This window comes from Pleurodeles waltl, chromosome 4_1 (assembly GCF_031143425.1).
Source record: "Pleurodeles waltl isolate 20211129_DDA chromosome 4_1, aPleWal1.hap1.20221129, whole genome shotgun sequence".
Taxonomy (NCBI): Eukaryota; Metazoa; Chordata; class Amphibia; order Caudata; family Salamandridae; genus Pleurodeles; species Pleurodeles waltl.
This window is the reverse complement of record NC_090442.1, coordinates 481225275-481243998: the sequence shown is the minus strand read 5'-3', so window position 1 is coordinate 481243998 and position 18724 is coordinate 481225275. Positions and strand designations below refer to the sequence as shown.

Genomic DNA, 18724 nt, shown 5'->3' with positions numbered 1-18724 from the left:
TCATGAAAATCAAACCAATAAGGATATTAGGTACACTCACTATCAAAGGAGAAGCACCAGGCATTTGTACTAAGTGCGTACTTCAGTTGATTCAGTCTTTGTATTTAATTTAGAGTGCTACAATCGACATGGTATGGACCTGTCCAGGAGAGCTTTAAAAAACAGTAACAGCTAGTCTACATAGAATACTGAGTCAAATTAGGCTTGCTATGCTGATTCTAAGGAAGTTGGTTTCTTTACTTTAGGTACTTGAGATGGATTAAGACTTGCTACAAGGAGGAGTGGAACGTTTATTTTTCAGTTCATTGCAAATATGAGGTGCTGTAGCACATCATACACAGTGTGTTTTTCCAGGTTGGGATCATATTATAAACCTGGATGTGGTGGTGCTATTGGTTGGTACATTAGTACTGTAGTAGTACCATTGTACAATAGTACTGTAGTAGTCTGGAGAGTAGCAGACTGCCGATGAATGGCTGCATTGTTACATGATAGGTTTTACATTGCGCACACACATAATATTGGGGATAGGAAGATGACATGGTTGGTCTAGAGTCTAACAATTATTGGTGAAGTGTCAACTATGGCATTAGAACCTGGGTGTCTAGGGTCAAGAGCAGCGACATAAAGAACAACTAGAGCACTAGACTAAATGCAATGCATATCCACAGAAGACATAATTAAAACTATCTCTACTTGTCCTTCCCTCCAGGCCATATCCCAACATAGTGATTATATTTGTATGATTAGAACCTTTTGAGAGCTCCCCATGTATTTGAATCCATAGACCCGGCCACGGTTTCTTTTTCAAATGTCTGTTCCAGTGGAGCCTGCATCTTTTGAGCCTCAGCTACAATAATAATGTCCAGGGGCGTAGCTATCAATAGCACAATTGGTTCAGTGAAACTGGGGCTGAGGGATCTAAGGAGCCCCATGCATCACTGTTTTTGCTACATGAATAAAATGGATTAGGAAAGCCAGAGGCTAATGTTCCTTGTATGCATCAGGGCACAAATCACTGTGCTATGTCCCTGCTCACGGCACACACCATTTCTAGACTCGGCACGTAACAGAACAGAAGTTATAAACCTGTAGTTTAAGATATGCCTTTGTCCGATGTGTGGTGGTTGCACGAAAAAGAAAAATACACGTTGCCTCTGGATACAGTTATTGTTTTGAGTAGAGCCTTGCAGATAGTTATTTTGTAAGGTACTAAAATTAACAATCATTCTGTCAATGTAGATTGTTTAAATGACTCCATTACTTCAACAAGATATTTCTGCTTGTCAGATGTCATTAAAATGGCAATTATGGATAGACTCAATCGAGTGTTATTGTAAAGGGTGAACTGTGTCATTCATGACTAGGCATACCATACACATCAATATAAAAAAACGTTCATTTTATTTCAAGTTTCATTTATATTTTTCTTTTTCAGTGCCAGGAGCAGCTCCTCAGAACTTGACTGTAGTCAATTATACTGCAGAAACTGTGTGGCTAAAATGGCACTCAACCCCAAAACCAAATGGTGTTATATATATTTACAACTTTAAAATTTGGGAAAACAGCAGTGACGTCATATTTTATAAGGTGAGTTAAAGCCAGTTATAACTAGATGTTACTATTTTTCAAAAGTTCTTTGATATAATCTGATCAAAATGTGGGTCTTTCACACTGATATGCTCTTGGTTTTCATAATGTGTACAGCAGAGCCTGTACCTAGGTTCCAGTAAAATGGAAACACAAGAAAATCATGCATGAACCATAAAATATAAAACTGTTTTCTACAGTTAGAATCTCACACACACAAACACACATACGCGGTCACCAGTAGGTAGTTATAGATGGGACCCAGTTTCCATTGGAAGAGTGTTTTCACAACATTTTTGAATTTCATACTTCAGTCGGTTCTGCTGCTGTCTTGAAAGTTGCAGGAAGATCCGTTAAGTGGGGGCCAAGAATAAGGGGGTCCCAAAACACTTTTTCCCCATGTTTTTTCCCATAGAGATTTTCAATACGACTGCAGCCCAAACCGCTGGACGGAATTAAACCAAATTTGGCAGAAAGCTAGCTCTTGGTCTGGAAAGCACGCTTTTTGTGATTTGCTGTAAATCCGTTCAGTGGTTTTAGAGATAGTAAAGGGCAAATAATACAGCTATAATATAGCTATTTAGGGACACAGATCCTCCGTGGATCCACTGCGAGTCAATCAGTGGGTCCACGCACCACAGGAAGAATCTGATTGGTTGGCCGCAACCTGCGGCCACTATTTTGTTTTATCAGGAACCAGTTCCCAGCGATGGAATGTGGGGGTAATGGACATGGTGGGGTCAGAGTAGAAGTTTCCTGACCCCATGGGGGTGATATAAAAGTGATAAAAGAGTAAATAATGGCTTGAAATACACAGAAACAGGTTTTTTTACAGTTTTCGAGATCCACGGGGCTCAACGCGGCCCCTGGTGTAATTCACAGGTGCATCCATGGATGTCTAAAACAATTAAAAAAAATATATAAATATATATATATAAATCACACATATGCTGAAACAGTAAGGCAAACATTCACACATTCAGACAGACACTCTCACACCCACTCTCACACCAATACAGACACTCACACACCAACTGACAGACACACTTAGACACTCACTCAGACACCAATGCACCCACTCACAGGTCCACTTAGACGTTCACACACTCACTCACAGACCCACTCAGAGACTCATGCACCTACTTACAGACCGACTCAGACACTCACACACCCACAGACAGACCCACTTAGACAGTCATGCACCCACTCACGGATGCACTCAGAGATCTTTGACTAGTGCTCCCAAGTCAGTAAAATGCTCGAGCATGAGGAGTAAACTAACAAAATTAAAGGTATATTTTTTGTATGCAAAGCATATTTCAGCTAGTCACTGATGTGTTGCACAGATAAGAGGCAACAAGCCTTGTGTCCGCACAGTCTGCTCACTGACAATTTACAAAGGAGCTGAGGTTCTGGGAAATGGCACCCTCCTGAGCCTAGCACCCAGTGTGGTGGCACTGGTCACAACCTGTACAGTCCAAAATGTATTATTCAAACTGAACCTCAATTTTAAAACAGTTTTCTAGTGCCTATATCAGTGGAGTCCCTGAAATATTTGTTAAATTAACTATTTACGTGTGTAAACATGATCAATTGATGATAATTGGAGCAATGTTTCTGATATATTTAATAAAATATGGACCATATTCACAAAGCCATTTACAGCACTGGGCATGGCAAAATATCACTCTGTTTTATGCCTGTTGGGAACTCACAGAACGAAATGTGAATTTCTATGCCATAATTGCTGAGGAATCTTCAGTAGTGAAGTACACATGATGAAATGCATAGATGAAGGTGTGTTTTGCCATCAAACTTTGCAAATACATGCAAATATATGCAAACTTGTAAGTTTATTGGTATTTAAAAGTTTTGATTCAGCCCTTTACCATCATTGAAATCGTCAGAGTTTTACTCCAGGAAGGTGCTGGAGTAATTCTACTTCCAGGATGGAATGGGAATAATTCATCTCCAGACTCTGAGTTTGAGGTTGGGGTAGGGATTCACCATGGAAATGTGGAGAAAAGACAAAAATGTGAATTTGCACATCGAGCGGCATTTCCCTAGGGTTGAGATGTAACCTCTTTGAATTCCACATTAAGCAACTGAGACCCAGGGAACATGTCATATCACATTCCCAAGTACTTCCTTCGGAAACCTATGCCTGGTGCAATCTTCCTTGCTTGCAGGCATACTATTGGAAATGTCTAGTCCTGTTGTGTATATCAAGAGTTGTGGTATTTATATAGCACTATGGCAGCCTAAAAGGTTCAAATGCAAAGACACATTCACTGGTCCAAAACTGGAGCAGGGTTGGGGCAGTCCTAATTGATTTGGGAATATTATTCCAGATCCTAGATGCCCAGACAGACAAAGCCTGGTGTCTTATTCTTCGTGTTGCACTTCTTGATCTCCATTCTTATGGTATCCTGGCTGCAGATGTGTCCATAGCTCAGATGGTGCGCTTGTCAGACAGCTATACAGGAGTCAAACACACAAACGTTTATGGGGGAAATACTTGAAATAAGTCTAACCATTGGCAATTGCTTAGTGTAGGATTCCAACCTGTAATTCTTTTGCCCACTATGACACCTCATTTAGGACTCAACCATATGAAAATCAGTCTTAACCCCTCTCCAATAGGAACAGTTCAGCCTCAACCGCCAGGTAAGGTCCTCCCAGAATAGAAACATGAGGAATCCAAGACTGATTTTGCCCTGATTGGGTCTCATCAGTTGGGAGTAACTTGGTTCCAGTGGTATAGTGAGCACGGGACCCATGTCTGGGCATACCTTTACCACTTAGGGCATCAAACACAAACAAAAGGTGATAGGAGGAATTGCAATTGCTAGGGGCTGCATTCCAACCCCATTGTTCTTTTGTCCACTATGCCTCCTCAATTTGGTCCCGGCAGTATGCAAATCATTCTTGAACCTGCTCCAATAGGATCAGTCCAGCCCAGACTGCCTGGCCAGGTTCTCCCTGAACAGGAACACAACCAAGCTAAATATACAGCAGCACCATTCGAAGAAGTTCTACTACCAATGTAAATTTACTGCTTTTATTGCATCTTCTGAAACAAAATGTGAAAATGCCTTTAAGAAGTAAATAGAACACCCGATGTACCTAACGTCTTTGTTCTGACCATGCACTAACTTGCAAAGTGTACTCCTCATTTGCAGACAGCATTTTGCAATAAGATAGACATAAAAATGAGACTGCTAATTATACTACATCAGTTCACTGTAGCACACATCAGCAGCTCTATAACATCTTTGAAGAGATAGGTTCCTGAGCTAGATTTACACCTGGTATGAAATACAGTATCCCAGTGCTTAATTTGAGCTAATGTTTTTTTTTTTTTATGTCCTCATACATCTCCGGCTCCTAATCAACTCCATAATTTCTCATACTCGTAGATGATCAATGCCAGGGAGCTCAAGCCTCTCTCAGTTGCCCTTCGACACACCAGGTTTACATCCAAGGCAGGAGAGTAAACAAGCTTATAATCTTAGGACACAATCGCCCATCCTAAATTATTCTCCCATAAATCTTCCTTCTAACAACTGTGACCATATTTTTACTTTCTTTTACTTATGGAATTTATCAACCTCAATATCCAATTTTGATATAACAATCTAATCATCCAACTAAAATGCATATGAAGGAGGGAGCACTGATACCCATTTCCGACAAATTTCCCTCCTAGCCAAAAGTATTGCATAAAGCAACACTGTCTTTACTACTCTAGAGCCCACTTCCCGTTGCTCCACCATACCGAAAATAACTAAGGGAGAGACGGCGTAATATGTTGTAATAAAAGACTCGAAATCCTTTCACATATTTTCCCCCAAAAACAATAAACTACTGGGCATTCTAAAACATATGAATATCAGATGCCTTCGGTAAACCACATTTAGCACAACTAACTTCCTCTCCCTCTCTTATCTTAGTTAATTTCTCCGGGGAAAAAAAGATCCTATGCAGCGTAAAAAGATGATTTCACCTTAAAGATGCCAATTTAATGGCCCTAAATACTATTTGCATAGATGGCCCCCATGCTTGTAATTGATCCACAGACATCTCTCCCCCAAGAGGGAGACAGACAGTTTAAAATCCCATCCACAATATCCAACATACTCCAATACCAACTTGAAACCTTCTTTAATCCCCAATGCTTCTTAATTAAGTCACCCTCTAACTGCTTAGCAGACCCCAACCTGCATGCGACCCTTTGTGTCCATTCCCTTAATTTAATACACTTATATCTTGATAGATTCCCTCCTGTCCACTCTGTAAGTTCTTTCCAGGACAACAAACTACTATCTCTAACTAAATCCCCCCAAAATTCAATCCCGGCCTTTTTAAGGGGTAAAGCCAACACATCTGTCAAACACTCTGGGGTTCCCGGAGATTCCCAAACCTGAGCCCATTGGCTGTAATAATCTATTTTTGCCACTTGCCGCAACTGAAACCAAGCCTTAGCTGCATCTTGTAGTATTTTCAATCTTACTTTCTAAAAGAATTTCGGGTCACCGAACTTATATAGAAAATATTTTGCTGTGCCTTTCTCTGTAGCTACCATAGAGCTAAAAATCTCTCCAATCACTGAACGATCCGGGGGAGAAAATAACATTCTAACATTCTTAAGGTGGAATGCCCATGCGTAGTAATGGATGTCAGGAAGAGTAAGGCCCCCCTTCTTCTTTCTCCTGCGCAGTTTCTTCCATGCAATTTTGGGTCCCTTTTGTGCCCAAATAAAGGAATTTATTTTCTGTTGAAGAATGTCCAAAAGTTTCTTATCCGTTTGTAATCGAATAGAATCATAAAGCAAGTTCAACTTAGGCAAAATTATCATCTTGACCAAGTTGACCCTCCCTATTATTGTGAGGGAAAGATGTTGCCAGCCTAACATTAACTTACTACAGGCTTTTTCCACACACCTCATATTAACCACCGGAATTTGTTCCAAATCCTGCACAATTTCTACCCCTAAATACCTCATTGAATTAGTAGTACGCCAATTGTCGGGATTCAGATTCCATACCATTGTCTCCGTTTTTTCAGGATTAATATGATAGCCAGAAATCTTCCCAAATTGCTCCGTAATATCTAATAAAGTGGGTAAAGCAGTAGATAAATTTGAAGTATAGACTAAAAGATCATCTGTAAACAAAGCAACTTTCTTCTCCCACCCCTTACTACTGAAGGGAGAAATTCTAGAGTCTTTCCTAATCCCTCTAGCCAAGGGCTCTATATACAAGTCGAACAACAGGGGAGAAAGAGGGCAACCCTGTCTGGTACCCCTAGTAACCCTAAAAGTATTAGTTAACTTCCCATTTACCAGGACCCGTGCCAATGGGGTCTGATAAATTCCTTGAATTGCTTTACAAAATTTAGAACCCAAATTGTTACGTTCAAGAACCATATTCAAATAATTCCAATTGACTCTATCAAAAGCTTTCATCACGTCAATCACAATAACTGCCAAAGGTTCTTGATATACAGTGGCTAAGTCAATAGCCCCTATTAAATTAAATGTTTGTTCATGCAAGAACCTATTCCGAATAAAACCTTTCTGATCAGGGTGGATCAAATCCCTTATCACTCCACTTAACCTATTTGCCAATACTTTAGCATACAACTTATAGTCACAATTTAATAATGATATTGGGCAGTATGACTGACATTTCAATGGAGATTTTCCAAGTTTAAAATCAAACAAATAGTTGCCTCATACCAAGAGGCAGGCAGAGGGGCTCCTTCCTCAAAAATCTCTGTAAATAATTGAAATATTGACGGAACTATAGAGTCACCTTATACCTTATAGAACTCTACATGAATACCATCCGGTCCTGGCGCTTTCCCCCTCTTGCACTCTTTTAAAACTGATCTTATTTGTCCCTCAGTGATTGGTCTAGTCAGGTAAGTTTGTTTACTCTCAATAAGATGCAGGACCATATTTATATCTAACCATTTACCAACTTCTGCATCCCGCACCTCCTTTCCCTCAGTATAGAGCACAGAAAATAACTTATAAAAAGCCTTTTCTATAGTCTCCGGGTCAATAAGACTAACCCCCGACTGGCTATCCACTAGCTCCTCAATACAATTTCTTGCCTGATCTTTCTTAGCCTTCCAGGCTAGCAATTTTCCCATATTTTCTCTCTATTCAAAATGAACTAGTTTGTTTGCCTCCCAATGCGTTGCGATTCTTGCTTGCAAAAGGGATTCCATCTGCGACTTCAACTGTCTTCTCCTATCATCCAAGTCATTTTTATCATCTCTCTCTACATATTGAGTGTTACATGCCAAAATATCCTTCTTTATCCCTTCCAATTCCTCCCTATAGAGCCTTCTTCGATAACTAGCCAAACTTATAATTCTTCCCCTCATCACTGCCTTAAAGGTGTCCCATATTACTATTACTATTTTAGGGGCTTATCCCTGATTCAACCTGAAGAAGGCCTCTGTTTCCTTACGAAGATAACTAACCACCTCCTCCTCTAATAAAAAAGCTCGATCCAAGGTCCATCTCGTCCCTCCATCGCAGCGTGCTCTGATAAGTGGGCCGGTGAATAAACAATATTGTCAACTGAATCATACACCAAATAGTCAACAAAAAAGTAGTCATTCCAAGAAGCATGCCCATACTTCCTATTATAAAAAGAAAATTCCTGCTTCTGACCTGCTCTCAACCTCCACAGATCACATGATCGAAAATCTTTCATCATTAACTTAAGATATTGTTGAGACTTCAGAGTACCCACCGACCTACATTTTGCTGATCTATCTAATGTATTTTCTACGACTACATTAAAATCCCCTGTCATAATGATAGGATCTGAAAAATTCGAGAGGTGGGAAAAGTCTGTTTGGAGGGGTTCTATATCATCACAATTTGCCCCATAAAAACCTACCAATATAAATTTCCTACCCCCAACTGCAATCTAAGTATGATCCACCTACCTAACTTATCTGTCATCACCCCGAGCAAACCCGCATCCACCTGATTTTTGACCAAAATTACTTTGAAGTCATGCTCAGTAGCAACACAGTATCGTACCCACTTCTTAGATTTAAACAATGTTGTACATTCCTCTTTAGTTAAATGCGTTTCCTGTAGAACAATTACATGGACTGAAGAATCCTTAAGAAACTGCAGGATTTTCCTTGCCCTTCCCTTCACTCGTAAACCATTAATATTCCAAGACATTATTTGTATCAACCCCTTTCCGTCTCCCTGGCGCCCCTTAACCTCACCCAGATCTACTTGAGTAGATTGAGGTTTATGAGGATATTTTTTCTATTTTTTCCCCATGCTTCACCCTTAGTGCCCCCCCAAAAACCACTACTACACACCCATCTATGTTCCGTGCCCCCACCCCTGGGAGAACCCCCTATCTACTAACAGACCTACTGGTCCCATTTAGAACACCCCGAGCTCCGTGGTCTTCCTTACACAATGCCCCCCTTCTTTATCCCTTCTAATAGTCTATCAGCTGTCGCAGGGTCCTTAATATTATGCATTTTGTTATTATACATTACACGCAGGTTTGCTGGGAATTTAAGTTGAGCCACCGCACCCACTTTTTTAAAATTCATCCAACCATTTTCCCAGCTCCCATTGCCTATTTAGTGTTATCCTAGAAAGGTCCGATCTAATCTCAAAGGAAAATTCTTCAACTTCTAAAGATCTTGCAGCCAAGGCCTTTGTCAGAATTTTTTCTTTCAACATATATGTTTGAAAGTTCACCAAGATCTTCCGGGGTTTCTTATTATTAGGATTTCTCTGAACCGGATCCCTATGAATCCTCTGAATATCCTTCATAATCTCAGCCTCAGACTCATCCAGGGGCATTGTCCTCTTTATAAGAGAAACCACACATTTCTTCAAATCTTCTCCTTCCGCTCCTTCTGGAACATTGTAAGAGTCTTAAATTATTTTTTATAGAGTTGTTTTCTAAATGCTCCATCTTCTCCTGAAGATCTCGCTCATTCTCCTTTAAGAGTTGGATTTCTTCCTTATTCCTGCTCATCTCCCCCTTAATAGTCTCCACTGATTCCTCTAAAACTTGTGTCCTAATTGCCAAGAAGTCTATTTTTTTCCAATGATTCACAAGCAAGCCTAATTTCCCCTTGGTTAGTTTCTGAAATTGCGAAACCTTTATTAATCTTATCAGTAAGTAAGGCAAGCATATTCCCCAATGTATTAGGCCCTAATACCTCAGGCTGAGGTTGATCATCTAGGGAGACAGAGGATTCCCTATTCTCTGAGGCTCTAGACGAGTTAGAAGTTTCACGAGTCTCCAAAATATCTTGATTTATAACTTGAGATACAGCAAGAGATGATTCCACCGGGGGTGGGGGGTAAAAAAAACCCGTCTCAGAGTCCGATACTTGCATGGGTCTAGAACCCACACTCAGTGCTTGCTCCTTCAGAGTACCAACTGTATTGACAGACACTTGCGGCAAAGCCCTAAAATAAGCCCGTAAAGAAGAGGTAACTTTAGTACTAACACGTCCAATTTTCCATTTGGTTTTGCTCTTCTTTGGGTCCCACACTTTCTCTTTTTCCAGGGTGCTTCTCAGTCCTTCCAGTGACCCCTCCTCCTCTTCTCCAGCCTCTAAGCCCAAGGCTGAGTCTAACCGTGAACTTAATTAAAGAAGGGAAGAAGAAATAGTTTTACCTCTCTTAGGGGTCCCCCTTTGTTTTCCTGTGGGGCCCCTTGCCGTCCAATGGTGGTCCCCTGGGCCCACAGGCTTACCTCCCCTTCCAGCTACCTTCCCTGCCTCCAGTGTCTCCGTTGTTGGGGCTGCAGCACAACCAGTGCTGACTCTGCCTTTGCTACCCCGGAGGAGAACGCAGGAGTTTGCTCGGTGGCTCCTACGGAGCTCCAGGGCAGCGTGAATCCAGCTTGCCACCCCGCCTACACTATTTTCGATTAATGAGGCTCCCCCCACGCACATCCAGCTTCAAAGGAAACCACTCTGGAATCCGAGTGGGTAGAGAAAACATTGCTGCTCGATAGGGGAGCTCAGACTCTGCCCTTGCTCCCCCGGAGGAGAATGCAGGAGTTTGCTCGGTGGCTCCTACGGAGCTCCAGGGCAGTGTGAATCCAGCTTGCCACCCCGCCTACACTATTTTCGATTAATGAGGCCCCCCCCCACGCACATCCAGCTTCAAAGGAAACCACTCTGGAATCCGAGCGGGAAGGGAAAACATCGCCGCTCGACCGGGGAGCTCAGATGAGCTAATGTTTGCCATTGCTTAGCAACAGCACTTAATTCTCTACAAAAGCAGTTATGACAGTGTACCACATGGTGGTCCTGTTTGTCTATTTTTGAGGTGAGCACACCGAGTGTTTCATATTTCAGCATACATTAATACTTTATATTACCAGCCATTCAGGTCATTTTTAAGCTTTGGGTGACCTGGACTACTCCAAATAGTGAAGAAAAAAAGAGATTGAGGGCCCCTTAGTCAAGAAGGAGAATGGGGAAGCCACACCCACTTCGTAGAGAAAAATGTTCCCATAAACAAACTTTATCTACATTCCCACTCAGACTCATACTGCACACCAATCATAATGTCAAAAGCAACTTGCATACAGTACCACAACAATAAAAAGCTCACAATTCTGTTACAAAGAAACAATCATTTATTTATTAGAAAATAATCAGGGTGAATATCACTTAACACAATACATCATAAAACCATGTTTTTGACCTCACCACTTTTAAACAAACTTCTTACACATACACAGAAGATATAACAAACCCCACTTCCCCTTTATATAAAAATCATTTTTAAATTTAAAATAAACAACTTAGCCAGGAGACAAACACAACAAGGTATGTATTTTTCTGTCTCTGATAAGTCTAATTGTTAAGCACGTTGCTAGGAGAACCTTTATCAATCTGCAACATTATGCTACAAGACTAATTCAGTGTTATTCCCACATCGCTGTGTTTCGGTGGTTTACAATGATAAACACCACCTTCTTCAGGACACAACCAAATAATTCTCCTGGTTACAATAAAAGTTTCTTCTTACATCTTTCTGTATCAACACAGTCCTTTGATATATGTCTACAGCATTCAAGGGGTTGGATTTCCTTCCCTTTATTGGTAAGCGTTCCCGAGTTCAGTTTAACTAGTAGTCATGGCACATGCCTCCCACATCCTTTTGTGCTTCCAGTCCTTCAACTTGCATATGTAACTTTCAAGGCAGTGTTTTTCTTTTCTCCTCAGTGGCTATATATGGGTCCAAATTAGCTGGCAATAATGGCATGTGCCTAATATGCCAATTATACTGGCATTAGTTGATTGGGCAAAATCCAATAGTGACACTTGTAAGAGAGTGATGCTTATTAGTTTTGTTGAAAATGGCTTTGGCAATGTTAGGCAAGGCAATGGGTGGTGAAAGCTGCAGTGGCCTCTTGAGGAGGGCCCTGACATTGACTTTTTTTTTTTTTTTTACAAAGTAAGCATTATAATGACCCCCCAAGTAAAAGGCATTTTTTCCACATACAAAAAAGCCACCAGTGTTCATTGAGGATAGTTAATGAACTGTACAAAACACTTCTATTGTCCATCTGCACAGAGTGCAACCCAAATTCAACAACTTTCACTGTGACCAAATATGTTTGTAAGAAGGAATATCTTTTTACCATATCTTTTATAGAAGGAATACTTCAAACAAGTTGACCCTCCAACCTTGTCAGCCTCCTTTTTAACCTTCTATTTGACATCCTTCGCTCCTGAGAGTTCATAAATACCTGTGATGAGTTGTGAAAAGCAGATTATGCCATTAGATGTGGTGATGACCAATTATACTTCCTTACCCAATATAATGGACCTATTCTAGAGTGCCCATACAAAGTACATTGAATGTTTGCTTAAGAAGTTTTGTATGTTAACAAAAGAGAAGCACTATGCCTCAAGTATAAATAAAATTTAAAAAACTAACATGCTGAATTACTCTGTCCACCAAACTGATGGGCTGCCCTATAGGTTTAGACTCAGGTGAAAGCCTTCTTTCTGCTGATGGAACCCCTGATAGCTCTGTTTAAACCTTTACACCAATGGCCCAACTGATATTAGGGTGTTTAGCTATGTACCCCAGGCCATCCACCATATTTAAGGCAGATGTTAAATTGAACTTTATATCCTGAGCAAGAACAAAAATTAACCCCACACTCTAAGAAAAACTCCTAGGATCATTAGTATTTTGCTTTCAGAAACAAGCTCCACTTTTGAAAGTTTGTTTTTAAAAAAAAAAAATATTTTTGGCTGTTTTATGAAACATGGTGGCTGGTCACCAAACTTACAATGCCTTCAGATGAACTGCTGCGGTGGTGGCTTCTCTGAAGGCACATATACCTCTGCCAGGAAGGAGAAATATCTTACTGTGATATCAATAATCCACCAGGGTGGTGGAGGTTATGCCCTTTGTCACCTAGGTGAACAGTGGGCTCCCTCTCATAACCCTAAATAACCCCTTTAACAATACTTTTGAAACTTGAACTACATAACACTTTGCTCATGCCCAAGTCTGTGGACACTTATAAGGTCAAAGAGCAGTTTTAGTCATGCTTCCTTAAAGTTGGTTAGTTTAATAACTGGCAAATCCTTAACAAGTGATACACTTTTAAATGTTTCTGTTCTATTTTTCATGCAAATAATATCTCAGTTTTGCTTATTTCATTTCAAAATCCATCCTTTTCACAGAAAAGGGCCTTCATGCATTTTAAAATTGTAGTGCTGATGTTTATATGTTTTTAATGTTGGTGTTCAAATGTAATGGTTTTTGTGATATACTAACACTACTGGTATCATATTGTATGCCCATTAGAACACCTCAGGCATGTATACTGAAGCACAACTTAATGGACTGGAGCCATTTCAAACATACTTTATCAGTGCATCTGCGTACACAAAATATGGAAATGGAAACCATTTTAGCAACACTGTCAGCTTCACAACAAAAGAATCAGGTAAGATATGGCTTCACAAATTACACCAAGTCTAATTTAAGCTTAAGGGCCCACATTTTGCAAAAGGAGATACCACAGCACCCACTAAGTAAGAGTCACAGTACTCTTTTAGAAGTCACCATACACACCACCACAATTTCCATACTGACAGAAAATGATGATTCTCAGAGGTTTACTGCAGTAGACCTATAAGAATCATCATTTTATGGCAAGACAGGAGGCTAGTATTATGCATGTTCAAAGATTCTTAAGCACAATGTGAAACATGCTCTACAGGTTGAAATAAAAATTCCTAAATGTGTCAGCATTAGACCAATCTGCTGCTTTCATAATCTTATCCAACCTTCCACCAGACATAAACACCTTCCTTGCCATGGCACATCTTACTGAATGTCCCGCAAGTTTTGTCAAATCAATCCGAGCTTCTTTCATCACACATTTAACCCACATTGCAAAGGTTGCATTCATAACTGGTTTGAATGGATGTACCTATGAAATCAATAACTAATCCACCCCAGCCCTCCTTTTCTCCATCATTTTGCACTCATATTCCTTAATACACATAATCAAACACAATTTAGGAGAACTATCCAAATTGGGTAAAAGATTTAACTGGACATAGTTTTCATTCTTTCCCATATCTTGAACAAAAGCCCTGTTGGCTGATAAAATCTATTGAATATTTCAAAAGCACCTACATCCGATACACTTCTAAAAGAGATTAAACATAACAGAGTTGCCAACTTCCAAGACAGTTCCCTTATTTCCATATGTTTATTACTTGGCTATTGTTGGAACAACTTCAAAATCAATTTCACATCCCAAAGGGATTGATACTTAGATCTCTGACATTTCTATAATTTTATTCCTGCCCTCACTCTACAAATGAGAGAACTTATTCCAATTGAAACTCCCTGAATCAATGAATGTCCTGCTGATACAGCTGAACGATATAAGGTTTACAGTTCAGAATGAAAGACCCTTATCAAAAAGGTTCTGCTAAAAAATGAGCTACCTCTATCTGATCAGCCTCCACGGGATCCAAATCCCTTGCCGCGCACCAACGAAACCATAGTCCCCAAGAAACTCTGTACCTCTTCTTACTTCCTGGGGCCCATAACTCATTGAGCAATCCTTATGCACATTCCAAAAGTCTCATGAAATTGTCCAGATTTCCTGAAACTTTCCAAACTAGAAGGTTGAGCGAACCAGATAATATCAATGTACGTTCTACCCCTTCTGCTCCTTCAAATAAACCTTTTTGCTACTTTAGCAAATAAGGTCTCTTCATAGCCTTCTCCAAGGCTGTCAGAAACCATGCTTATGTTTTCCAAAAAGGTGTTACTAATACTATCTGACATTTTTGTTTCCTACAATGCAGCAATACTCTCTGAATCATTGAAAAGGGGGAAACGCATAACCTTTCCTCCATGTCCAATCCTGCATAAATGCAACAACTGCCACTGCTCCTGGATCAGGTCTCCAACAGTGATAATCTTTCAATTGAAATGTCAACCTAGAAACAAAAATATCCACTCCCAACGGACATAAAAATTCCATTATTTTTCTGAAATAATTCCGCTCTAGCTTCCAGTCACTGAAATCTATCTGATTAATCAACTTTCAATCTGCCATTAGATTGCAATGTCCTGGAAAATATTCTGCTTTCGAAGAAATATTGTGCTCCAAGCAAAAATTTCACATTTCTATTCCTAAATCTGCTAATCTCTTCAATTTGCTTCCATCTAACTTGTTTATTTAAGTCACAGCTATTGTCCATTTTCAATAACACTGACCTTTCCTGCAGTTGCTTGAAACTTCGAAGTGCAAAAAAAACTGCCTTCATTTCTAAACAATTGATGTGTTCCTTTCTCTCTAACACACTTCACACTCCACCTGTTTCTTGAGCTGTGCAAACTGCTCCCCAACCTGATGACCTTGTGTCTGTCTCTAAGACAAAATCTTTTTTAGTTAAAAAAATGTCAAGGCCATTCCATGTTTCCAAATTCTCCAGCCACCAAACCAACTCTTCCTTCGCCTCCACACTTAGCTGTATCTTGTTTCCAAGACATAAGGTTCTTGTTACAGCAGTCCACTTTTCTCTCTGCAATACTCTGTATGTAAAGGACCTGGAAACAATGCCTGAATTGAAGGAAAAAGTAGTCCAAACACATGTGCCATAGCTCGTAGAACTATATACACTTTCTTTAATAATTTTCTTATTTCCTCTCTAGCTTCTTTATTTTCCTCACTGGAAGTTGTAACTGGCACTTGATTGTATCCACCACAAAAGCTAAAAACTCCAATGTCTGGCTTGAAGTAAATACTGACTTTTCCACATTCACTAGGAATCCTAATGATTCCATAAGCTCCCTTATTGGAACTGAACCCCTATTCAAATTTTCCACACACTGATTCAATATCAGAATATCGTCTAGATAAATTATCAGTCTTATACCCCTCTGTTTTAAATATCCAACAGCTGGTCACATTACTTTTGTAAAACACCAAGGAGCTGAGAATAAACCGAAGGGAAGACTTTAAAATTGGTACAATTGGTCTTTTCATCTGAACTGTAACAATCTGTGGCTCTCCGGATGAATGGGAATAGTGAAATACACATCCTTGAAATCCAATTTCACCATCCAGTCGCCTTCCAATAATATTTCCCTTAAAAGATGTATGCCCTCTCTCTCAAGTTTATCACTGGTCTCCACCCTTTGTCCTTTTTCTCCACTAAAAAAAAGGTACTGACAAAACCTACTTCCTTTTCCAGTACCTGTAAGAGAGCGTGTTTTGCCAACATTTGTTTCCTCTCCTCTATTACACTACCTTCTAACTGTGTTTCAAAAATCAACTCTCTTGATTCTTTGCTCTGTTAAGGCTCCAATTCTAATTCTGATAGTCTTCCACTATTGATATGACCCATGAATCATCTGTAGTATCTCTCCACTGATTTACAAACCATCTTGGTCTTCCACAACTCCTTTTTTAATAGAACCAAAATCTGTCCTCATAATCACCTTGGTTTGTGGATGAATCAAGACCTTGATCGCTTGCTCTGGAATCTCTAGTTCTGCCTCCTCTCCATTTTCTAGGATGCAAATCTGAGGATTGTTTGTCAAATCCAGCACTCTGGTATCCAAATTGATATCCTGACTTATAAAATCCCTGACCATGAGGTTGCCCTCTCCTCCCAGCCTGTCCATAGAAAGTGTTCCCTGAAAAACTTTTTTCATTGAAATTATTCAGGGTCTTAAATGTTTGTACATATTTGCCAATACTCTTAACCATTCCTTCACCAAATAGAAGGCCTTTAGGTTTGTCACTTGTCTCTTTAACTGAACAATCACCCAATTTTGGGTTTATAAGCATTAGGATGGTTTTCCACCTTTCAGCTAATAAACTGCATTGGCATTTCCTATAAAACATAACGCCCTTTGGGACCAACCTCGTAACAATTGTATATTTATATCTGATCCATTCATATAGGCTTCTTCAACTAAATCAAAAATTCTTGTCCCAAGGCCAAGAATGTCCAAAACGTTGTCCTGACAGTACTTTAGGCAATTCTCTAAACCTTTCCTAGGGTCTTCACTGATCTCTGGGTCTATATTGGGAGTCAACGTAACTTTGCCATGTGTTACAGGGTGAGAACTTTCTGCCCTCATTATATTATGTTCTTCTTTCTCCAATGGTCTTCTCTACCACAATTTAATATAATCCACCACATGAGGAAGTGGCCACCGTTCTTTACTCCTAGGGTGTTTCAATTCTCTCGGGTCAAATAATTTGTCACCTATAGGATATATGACCATACTTTTATTCTTTTCTTTCTGTTTGTGAGTTTCATTGGCATCGTCATCCAAGCCATCCATATAATTCAAGTCTAAAATATATTCATCATCATCCTGTCTATAATCAGACTTCTCAGATTCAAATTGTTTGTCTCCAATGCAGTGTTTGACTGCCCATCTTCTAAGTCATTTCAGACATCAAATCTTTTTGATGTCTATGAACTCCTTTCTCTGTATAATCCAAATGTTTTCTGTTTATTAAACACTTTCCTCCAGGACCCCTTTGAATTTCTTCTTCACACTCAGATAAAGAAAAATACTCGTCCTCATCTAAATGTCTCCCTGACCTTTTGTTTTTTAAAACCTCTCTCACAGTTGTTTCTTAGCTACAACTTTCAGTTCTTTAGAGATTATTTAACAAATTATATCCTCCTGTGACACCTGGGAATAATTTTCTAACATTATGACATACTAAAAATACAAAAGCTGACTTCCCTTTATAAATATTTCTTTCAGACAATTTAGAAACCTTTTTCAATATTTAACAGTTTGTTTATCTGCTTTTTTGCTTATTATAAAACTCTGCATGCAATCGCTGACATTGTCCCTTACAGTCGACTGCACACAATCACCCACATCCAAAACACCACAGCTGACAGAAAAATGTTTGACATTCATTCATTTGACAACCGTCTGTTTAAAAAAAAAAAGGTCTATTACATTTGAAAGAAAGGAGATGTAAAACAGAGCTTAAAGAGCTTCCATTGGCTCACATGATGCGTCGCACACAACCAAAATGGCCATTCATCGCGTGTAGCGGTCTAGCTTCTGTAAAAGTCTCATCAGACGGGGCTCGAGTCATGCATAGCGCGACGTGATCTAAACAGTCCTAACGGAAAACTTGTCATTTAATTAACAATAAACAATTATTTCCCAACGATTGTTAGTAATGTAAACATAACTTTAAACCCTCAAATAATTGGTGTCAATGAAATGTGTATAATTCTGTTTATAATTAACTAGCATTATCTGAACAATAAAACGCATTGTATGTGATGAATAAAAGCTATAAAACATAAATTGGGTTCTTACAAACAGGCACACACAAAGATATATTGTAAAAACTAATCTGATACACTGATATCCTGGTTATGAAAATTATATAGAATACTTATCTGCTCAGAAGCAGCAAACAAAAAAGGAAGACAATGGAGGATGGGGATACTTATATGGATTTTAGGATTCTATTTAATTATGATGTAGTTCTGTTCTACTTTGGAGCTTTTGATGTGCTGCTCAGAGGGAATTAATAAAATATTTATGCATAATGCTAGCATC

At 39.5% G+C, this 18724-nt stretch overlaps 1 protein-coding gene across 1 annotated transcript in view; it reads left to right on the top strand.

Moving 5' to 3' along the window:
- PTPRQ (protein tyrosine phosphatase receptor type Q) overlaps positions 1 to 18724 on the top strand; it is a 1423303-nt gene that overhangs the window by 965611 nt on the left and 438968 nt on the right. The window contains exons 40-41 of the mRNA XM_069227528.1: positions 1439 to 1590; positions 13448 to 13589. Of these exons, the coding sequence (XP_069083629.1) occupies positions 1439 to 1590; positions 13448 to 13589 (294 nt within the window). The remainder of the gene's footprint in view (positions 1 to 1438; positions 1591 to 13447; positions 13590 to 18724) is intronic.